General features: G+C 56.1%; 2 protein-coding genes across 3 annotated transcripts in view; one reads left to right on the forward strand and one right to left on the reverse strand.

Annotated features, from left to right (window-relative positions):
* NDUFA3 (NADH:ubiquinone oxidoreductase subunit A3) overlaps positions 1-2,318 on the forward strand; it is an 8,662-nt gene extending 6,344 nt beyond the window's left edge. Inside the window, exons 4-5 of the mRNA XM_007113072.3 lie at positions 1,577-1,654; positions 2,165-2,318. Of these exons, the coding sequence (XP_007113134.1) occupies positions 1,577-1,654; positions 2,165-2,256 (170 nt within the window). The 3' untranslated portion in view covers positions 2,257-2,318. The remainder of the gene's footprint in view (positions 1-1,576; positions 1,655-2,164) is intronic.
* A 55-nt stretch (positions 2,319-2,373) lies between these two features.
* Positions 2,374-8,875, reverse strand: TFPT (TCF3 fusion partner). 2 transcript variants are annotated; one of them, XM_007113082.3, is made up of 6 exons: positions 8,739-8,875; positions 7,972-8,230; positions 4,791-4,861; positions 3,238-3,307; positions 2,936-3,154; positions 2,374-2,531 (listed from the first exon to the last, which is right to left on the reverse strand). In XM_007113082.3, exons 1-6 carry the CDS (start codon positions 8,759-8,761, stop codon positions 2,412-2,414), a joined length of 762 nt encoding a protein of 253 aa, XP_007113144.2. In that variant the 5' UTR covers positions 8,762-8,875; the 3' UTR covers positions 2,374-2,411. The 2 variants fall into 2 exon arrangements, with proteins under 2 accessions (XP_007113144.2, XP_023988185.1); XM_024132417.3 differs by lacking the exon at positions 8,739-8,875 and adding an exon at positions 8,532-8,635.
* Between the last annotated feature and the right edge of the window lie 146 nt (positions 8,876-9,021).

Raw genomic sequence — 9,021 nt, forward strand, 5'->3', positions numbered from 1 at the left:
ACTCCTCCACCACCCCATCGCTCCCCACCCCGTACACACCCCCCCAAGAGGTCCAGAATCCATTCAAAGAAGAGGTTGTCAACCCTAACTGTGCATTATAATAGCTAAAAATAATAATAATAAATGAAAGGTAATGTCCTTATCCTCCCCTTTCACCCTCATTCCCTCCCCCCCAGATTCTAAATTGAATTGGGTGGGGTGGAGGTGGGGCTAGGGAATCTTGTGTCTTGTGAAAATCCCCCAGTGATTCTAATGTGCTTCTGCGATTGAGAACCTCGGCTGTAGAACTGGGCTACTTAGATTTCAAGGTGATGCTGTGGGTCTTGGTGAAATACAGGGTCTGATTCGGTAGGTCTGGGGTGGGTCTGGGGATGCTGCATTTCTAACACGTTCCCAGGTCTTGTCAATACTGCTGGTTGGCAGGCCACACACTGAGTGAGGTTCTAGAACACAGTTGTCCCACACGGCAGCCACGGATCACATGGGCCACTGAGCACTTGAAATGGGGCCAGTATGAATTGAGATGGTACATGTTACCCTGATGTAAAGCATACACCGGATTTCAAAGACTTTGTATAACAAAGAGTATATAAAATATCAATGTCTTTTATGCCGAGGATATGTTGAAATGTCTTGAGTATACCAGGTTAAATTTATTTTTTAATTTGTATGTTTTAACTTTTTTTTTTTATAAATTTATTTATTTATTTACTTTTGGCTGCCTTGGGTCTTTGTTGCTGCACGCAGCTCTTCTCTAGTTGCGGCGAGCGGGGCCTACTCTTTGTTGTGGTGCGCGGGCTTCTCATTGCGGTGGCTTCTCTTGCTGCAGAGCACGGGCTCTAGGTGCACGGGCTTCAGTAGTTAACAGCACGAGGGCTCAGTAGTTGTGGCTCGCAGGCTCAGTAGTTGTGGCGCACGGGCTTAGTTGCTCCGCGGCACGTGGCATCTTCCCGGACCAGGGCTCGAACCCGTGTCCCCTGCACTGGCAGGCGGATTCTTAACCACTGCGCCACCAGGGAAGCCTTGTATGTTTTAACTTTTATGTGGCTATTAGAAAAGGTAAAATTACATACGCGGCTCTTATACTTATATTGGCCATCACTGACCCAGAATATTCCTTTCCATGCCCTGCCCTACCCGCCATGACTTCCTGCTCCTACCCCAGGTGGACTGTAATTTCTCAATGACTTCTTTATACAAAACCTTCTCCTCAGTTTGTAACAGTTCATGATTTCTCTGGAACAGTCCCAAGACACCCCCGACCCACACCCCTTCATATGCTCCATGACTCAAGTGTGCTCATTGTGACCAACCCTTTCTTCCTTCCCGTGTCTTCTAGGCCCCACAAGTCTGTGGGTGCTTGGCTTCCACCCTCACTTCCAAAAAAAAAAAAAAAAAAGTCTTATAAACCCTTCTGCTGATGTACGGGGCTCCAGGGTGCCAAGGGGCCTCCTGGAGGTGCTGGACGCCCCTCCTCCCCTCCCCGCATGCACTTGACCCCCATCTTGAAAAGGCTCAGCTACTGTCCCCGCCGCCACCTCCTCCCCCTGGGCCTCACCCCTGTGTCTCTCCGCAGCTATAATCCTGCCTGCACTCAGCCCCTACGCCAAGTACTCCATCATGATCAACGAGGCCACACCCTACAACTACCCAGGTGAGTGGGAGCCAGGGCAGCAGCCTTGGACCTTGCCGAGCTGGGGGTGGAATGATGGGCAGGTCTTTCCTCTGCCGGGATCCGAGATTCTGCAGTGCAGTCTAGACTCTCTTCTTCCTTCAGTAGATGTAATCCACAGGCCGTAAAATTCGCTCTCTTTCTGTTTTTGCACGTTGAGTTTCTGTCATGGTTTGTCCGGGTTCCCAATCTCTGTTGCTTTCTGGAGTGTTGTCTTCCTGGGTCTCCACCTCTCCAGGTCTCTGTTCTGCTTCCTTGTATCTGTTGGGTCTTTCTCTGGGTCTCCTTTCTGTATCCATCGTTCTGGTTTCCCATGTCTCTAGGTCTCTATTTCCCCACTTCCCTGCATCTCTGACTTTCTGACCCTTACTCTCTTTCTTAACTCTCCCCGGGGTCCCGTTTCCCTCTTTGAAAGTAAGCTGACAGGCCTGCCCTTCTCTGTGGGCCCCCGGCGATCTGCTCGTCTCAGTGGCCCACCCTCCTGTCCCACAGTGCCCCTCCGAGACGATGGGAACATGCCTGATGTGCCCAGCCACCCCCAGGACCCCCAGGGCCCAAGCTTGGAGTGGCTGAAGAAACTGTGAGCTCCTCCATGGACAGGGAGAGGCCCCCTCCCTGACGGCCCCCAATAAAAATGTGAAAACCACGCCCAGCGTCTGAGTGTGTGCGGCTGCGGGTGGAAGCAGTGGACAGCGGCCGAGGCGAGTGTAGGGGTTGGTTTACTGGGGGGAGGGGGGGGTCAGTCAAAGGCGGGGCTGGCTAGGGTGGGGTAGGGCAGCAGTTTGTCCGGCCCCCGAGAAACCCAGCTGGAGTCTAGGGCCTCATCCGCTTCAAAGCCGAAGTCTTCCTCGACCTTAATCTGGGGGAGATGAGAAGAAGGCGTGAGAAGGGCCCCGGCCTCGCTGTTCCTTCCCAGGCCAGACGGCGTCCTCTGTGCACCTCACCAGAAGTCCCGGCATCCCCAGGTCCGCGTGCTCTCCAGTGTCACCTCCCTCACCCGCCTTCTCCCTCCTCTGCCGCCAACCCTCCCCGGTTATCTTTTCTTCTCCCCAGAGCCGCCTCCAGATCTTCCTTCTCCACCCAAGCCCCTTGCCTGGCATCTTCCGACTCTTTCTCCTTCCCCGGCCATCGCCAGCCCTGTCCAACCCTCCCAGCTCTCCCCGCCTTGCAGGGCCCCGCCCCGCCCCCCCCCCGCAGCGCAGCAGGGAAGCCCGGGAGCCCCAGTCCCGCCCTGCGGACCCCTGGACTCCAGGCCGCCCCCACCTGCACCGGGGCCAGTTCTGGAGTCAGCGCAGCTCCCACTCGGCGGCCGTCCCGGGGTGCTCGCCGCCTCTTCCGCCCGCTGGGCCCCTCGCCAGGGGCCGGGCTGCCAGGTTCTGGGGGTGCGGGCGTCCTTCTAGGCGGGGACAGCCCCTCTTTGTCTGGAGGCTCGTTCTCGGCGTTGCCTGGGGTGGGGGCGTCTGTGCCCTGGCTGCCCTCGTCCTGGCAGACAGGGAGGTGGGCCCGTGAAGGCTGTGTCTGGGCTCCCGGTTCTCCCAGCGCACCCGTGACCGCGTCGCACTCACCTCCAGCACGATGGCGAACTGGCTGGCGCGGTACTCGTCACCGTAGGAGTCCAGCACTCTCATGAGGAACCTGCGGCCGGAGAGAAGCCGCCGGGGGGGCAGCTTTATCTTCTGGCGGTTGGGAAGGGGGCCCACGACAGCCCAGCTCTGACTCTGAGACCAAGGCTGTCCTGGACCCAGAAGGTCTGAGACACCCGGGTGTCAAGCACTTGAGCAGCCGGTGGGGCTCTGGGCGGGACCAGGTGACCCGCACCTCTGCTCCTGCTCTGTAATCTGGAGGTGACAACCCCAACTGGGCGGCCCGCTGACCGCGACACTGCAGCTCGAGGACAGCGCTGCCGTACTCGGCTTGTAAACAGTCAAACCTAAGTTACTATTTTCATCAGTCCCTGCGAGGCGGCCCAAGCACTCTCACTGGTGATGCCGCCTTCTCTTCCCCACCCCTGCTTCTCAAAGCGTTTTGGTTTTTTGTTTCTTTTAAGCGCTGATTAGATGGTCCCCGTAAGCCAGCGCCTGGGTGGAGCGTTTTACACGCACAGTCTCTTATTCTACAAGCAGGTATCAGGTGTCCTCTCTGTGCTATCCACCACGGAAGCCACTGATCACCTGTCACCATCCCTGAGCGCCTGCCACGTGGCGAGAGCGACCGAGGAATGGGAATTTTAAATTTCGCTTGATTTCAGTTAATTCAGATGAAAATCGGAACCACGTGGCTACCAAGCACATGAAATGAGGCTCGTGCAACTGAGGGAGTGAATTTCCAATTTCACTTCGTCTTAATAAACTTGGCCCGTGACCACTGAGGAACTGAATTTTCAATTTCATTTGAATGAATTGAAATTTATTTTAATGAATGTTAAAATTCAACTTCAATGTAAACTAAAGTCACCACCTGCAGCTAGCATCCGGGACAGCACAGGTGTGGACAAGAGGAGGACCCAGGAGCTGAGCCCTGGCTGCTGCAGGTTCAGGGTTTGGGGAAGTGAGAATGAACCAGCAAAGAGGCAAGAATCAGTGGCCGGGAGGAGGGGAGACTGAGGCAGACGAGTGACCTGGCCAAGGAAGTGCTTCGAAGAAGAGGGCGTATCCACTGGGTCAGGTAAGTGGAGGGCTGAGGACTGGCCGGGGGTCTCGGCATCACGGAGACTCTGTCATGAGGCCCGTTCTCCACATTCCATGGAGATGGGGACCCAGTGGAGTGGTGGGCCGGCCCCAGAGCTCACTCCCCGTCCTGGTCACGGAGACCCGAGGCGGGAGGCTCAGCTGAGCTCATCCCCTGTGGGCTCCCATTGAATCCTCAGCAGCCTTGTGATCTTAGTGTTAACCCTTAGTTGATGGGGAACTGGGGCTCAGAGAGGGGATGTGCCTTGCCCCGAGTCACACAGCAGAACGGTGCTTGAAGCTGAGTCTGTGACCCTAAGTCTGGTCTCCTGCATTCTGCTACACTCCATTCAAAGGGAGCACGCCTCTCCCCCAAGGCCCAAGGTGGTGGTGACAGGGGTTGGGGAATAGAGGCAAGCGATGCAGGCCCAGAGCAGGGGTGCAGGGCTTACCTCCGCTCCTGCTGGAGTCTCCGAGTTATCCTCTGTACCTGATGGAGCCTGTTCAGGACCCGCTCGTTCACCTGCGGGGAGGTGGGAGAAAACACAGGTCAGCCGGCCTCCGCGTGCGCAACGCGTGGCGAATGGGGCCCCGCTGGAGGGCGACTGGCCCAGGACCATCCCGGGGCCTCCAGGGCCCGCTGTGTCTGCTCCTTCCCCCTCCCCACTGCCTCTCTTGCCCCTCTCCCTCATCCACGCCACTCACACTGGCCTCCAAGCTCACGCTCGAGTTCCCTGGCACCGTCCTGACCTGGGGGCTTTCCACGTGCCCTTCCCCAGGTGCCTGCATAGCTCTCTCACAGGCTGCACTCAGAGGCTACCTGCTCAGACCTCCTGTTAATTGCAGCAGCCTCTCCCCCACTTCCCACGCCAGAGCGTCCCCCCCGCCTCAGCTCCACTTTTCCGTCGCCTTATAGCCTCTCTCTCTATGCAGTGTCTTCACTCTCCATCTCCCCCACCAGAACAGAAGCCCCAAAGGACCAGGATTTGGGCCTCTGTCCCCGGTGCCTTGAGCAGACCCTGGAAGAGGGGGTGCTCCCTAAATACTACTAAACAAATGACTTCACCTAGTGATAAAGTGCTTGAAGGACACCAAACTGGGCTTCCCTGGTGGCGCAGTGGTTGAGAGTCCGCCTGCCGATGCAGGGGACGCGGGTTCGTGCCCCGGTCCGGGAGGATCCCACGTGCCACGGAGCGGCTGGGCCCGTGAGCCACGGCCGCTGAGCCTGTGCGTCCGGAGCCTGTGCTCCGCAACGGGAGAGGCCACGGCAGTGAGAGGCCCGCGTACCGCAAAAAAAAAAAAAAAGACACCAAACTGGTAGATATGCTGGAGATTAGGGCAGGAGGTGGCCGCTTTCGTTAAGGTCATCAGAGGAGATGTGTGCCCAAGCGTGAAAGAGTACGTTCTGCTCCTGCATCAGAAAGACCTGGGTTTGAATCACAGCCTGCCACTTCTCAGCTCTGTGACCTTGGGCAAGTTACTTAACTTCTCTGAGCCTCAGGTTTCTGCACTGGTAAAAGGAGAATCATAACAACTTATTCCTGGCGGGGGACGGGGGAGCTAAGAGCAGAGGCTCAAACGCAACTCCATTTGAGCAAATGGTTGAGTCTCTTTGGACCCCAGCATCCATCTGTTAAACAGGGCTCAGGATACCTGCTGCTTGGGGGGCGCTGAAAGAGTTGCCAGATGTTCCTGCGTAAAGCCCCCAGAGCAGGCCTGGCACGCAGTGGGTTCTCACAGGTGAGAGCGCCCGCTCTGACAGCACCACCCTTGCTGTCAGACCCTGTGAACACACAGTGACATGAGGAGTCGTGAGATCACGGGGGGACGGGGGGGAAGAGGAGAGAGGAGTGGTCGTGGAGAGAAGAGAGGTTGGAGTGAGCTCAAGGATGAAGCGGAGGCGAAAGCTACCTGGTGAAAGATACAGAGTATCTGGCTTATGTATATTATGTAAGTTTATATTGACACGTACGTAAAACCATATTACAGAGTGCTGCAGGGACTTCCCCGCTGGTCCGGCGGTTAAGACTCGGCGCTTCCACTGCAGGGGACGCAAGTTTGATCCCTGGTTGGGGAACTAAGATCCCACAGGCCACACAAACAAACAAACCAAAAAAAAAAACAAAACAAAACAGTACTGCTAGGAACGTCATCAGGTTAACTGTCATCAGGTGTGTGTGTGTATGTGCGTCTGCTGGGTACGCAGTGAGGACTGGGGCAGCTGGCCACAGGGTATGCTTACGTTCAGCCTTTGTGCAGCTTCAGGGGAAAATACTTTAATACCTGGAGCTGACCCTGCTCCAAGCCCACTGCCTCAGCCTGGCATTCAAATCCCCTCCCCAGCATCCCCATCAAACCAAACGCCTCTCCGATCCTGAGTAAGCCCTATGCTACACAGAGCCCTAAGTGTACCTTCCCCTCCAGCTTGACATGCTCCTACTTAATCTAAGACTTGATCAAACCTCACCTCCTTATTAGTTCTCTAAGTCGTCTCTCTCTCTCTCCCTCTCCTTGACTCCTACCCCAGCTCAAGCCTCCTCCTCTCCTGCCTGGGCCACTACAGCAGCCCCCTTCCAGAACTCCCCCAACACCGTTGTTATGGGTTGGATGGTGTCCCCCCCAAAAAAGGTGTGTTGGAGTCCTAACTCCCAGTGCCTCAGAATGTGACCGTATTTGGACACGGGGTCTTCACAAAGGTAATCAAGTTAAATGAGGTGATTGGCCTTAGCCCAATATGACTGGTGGCATCCTTATTAAAAGAAATTGGGATATACACACACACACAAGCATGGGAAGATGAAAGAAGAGCTCTACAAGCAAGGAACACAGAAGATCTCCAGCAAACCACCAGAAGCTAGGGAGGATGCCTAGAACAGATAACAGATTCTCCCTCACAGCCCTCAGGATGAACCAACCCTGCTGACACCTTGATCCCAGACTTCTAATCTCCAGAACCGTGAGGCAGTACGTTTCTATTACTTAGCCATCCGTTTGTGGTTCTTGATACGGCGGCCCTAGCAAAAGGGTCCAACCCAATTCAGAGAGTCTTTCAAACACTGACCCTGTCCCTCCCCTGTTTGAAACCTTTTGAGAGCTCCCCATCACTCTCAAAAAAAAAAAAAAAAAAAAAATCCAAACCTCTTGCTCTGGTGTTTGTGGCCTTTCAAGATCTGGGCCCTGCTTACCGCTCCATCCTCATTCTCACCAAGGAGGCTAATGCAGTGATTCAGCAGAAAGAACCTGAGGCTGAGCAGAGGCGTGGGGATGGAGGGGAGGAGAAGGACCCCAGAGGGATCTGAGAGGCAGAACAGACAGGGCATGAGGAGCGAATGATGTCAAGGGTATGGGAGATTTGAAAAGTTTGATCGGTGGGAAGCAAGAGAGGCACCTGTGAAACATCAGTGAGCTGATCTGGGTTGTCAGATGATGCTCCTAGAGGAGACATCTCTCCAAGGTGCCTTGCACAGTGCCTGACACATAATAGGTGCTAAATAAATTAATACGGAATGAAAAGTGAACGGAAAATTCATTCAGCCGGGCAAGGAAGGCTGGGCATCTAGACAGGCAGAGACTGGGAAGGATTGGTAATGGAGGCCAGGGGACCCCAAAACAGGGGAATCCACACTCACCTACCTGCTCGATCTCCCGGCAGCGCCGACCTAGCGCCTGGTACTTCCTGCGGTTTAGTTCCCGCTGGCGCCGCCGCCGGCCCCGGGCTGCCTCTTCCTCTTCATCTCGCTCCCGGAGCCCGGAGCCACCCAGACCCCCAGACACAAACTCCACTTCTGTCTCGAGCTCGCTCTCCAGGATGTGACCACCGAACAAAGGAGGCAGCGCCAACTCCGAGCCTGGCGGCGCTGAGAACTCTTCAAAGCCCACGGCTGCCATGGTCCTGTAGAGTCAGTGGGCTCAGGGACCCTGAACGCCTAGCCCTTAGTCCCCCCTCCCACAGACCAGGAGCCCAACTCCCGGACCCCTCCTCTCTCTGATGCAGGAGTCCGAGGCCCCCAGCCCACCATTCCCGGGATCCAGAAGAGTTCGAGCCCCGACCCCTTCCTCCCACGATCCAGGAGTCCAGGGCCCCAGCACCCGCTTCCCGGTATCGAGGAGTCCAGACTTCCAGACCCTTCCTCCCCGAGTCCCACGGGGAGTTCGAGCCCCACAAGCCCTCACTCAGACCCAGGAGTCCTGACCTCCAACCGCCTCGCCTGTCAGATCCAGGAGTCTAGACCCGTAGCCTTTTCCCCCAGGATGCTCGAGTACGGACCCCAGTCCCTACAAGAGTTATGAGCCAAAGGAGTTGCAGGAACTGCAATCCCCGTCAGTCCTCAGAGCAGAAGACCGCTCTTATGCAGCCGCAATGTCTTTTGGGATTCGTAGTTTTCCCCAAAGCCACTCACCCTTCTCTCTGCTCCAGCTCCATCTCTCTCCGACTCCGGGCGCCCCGGGCCTCAGAACTTCCAACCTCGCTAACCTCTAAGTTAAGTCGTTCGCAAAACTACCTTTCCCATCAGGCTTCACGACCCCAGCATCCGGGGCCTTGCCGCTGCGCCTTCTGGGAGCTGTAGTTTCCTATTTCCGGCTCGCTCCCCAACCCCTCCACCTCCACCTCGACTCCCGGCTGAAAGCTTGTCTTTCTCGTCGAACGCCTCCACCAGTGGTCTGAGTTGCCCTCGACTTTAT

The sequence above is a fragment of the Physeter macrocephalus genome, chromosome 17 (assembly GCF_002837175.3).
Source record: "Physeter macrocephalus isolate SW-GA chromosome 17, ASM283717v5, whole genome shotgun sequence".
Taxonomy (NCBI): Eukaryota; Metazoa; Chordata; class Mammalia; order Artiodactyla; family Physeteridae; genus Physeter; species Physeter macrocephalus.

Coding starts and splice junctions, on each gene's coding strand:
- TFPT (XM_007113082.3), bottom strand. CDS start 8,761: ATGGAGCTGGAGCAGAGAGAAGG. Junction 8,231..8,738: donor GAGCTGGAGCAGAGAGAAGG/GTGAGTGGCTTT, acceptor CTGACTCTACAG/GACCATGGCAGCCGTGGGCT. Junction 4,862..7,971: donor GCTGCCGGGAGATCGAGCAG/GTAGGTGAGTGT, acceptor ACCTCCCCGCAG/GTGAACGAGCGGGTCCTGAA.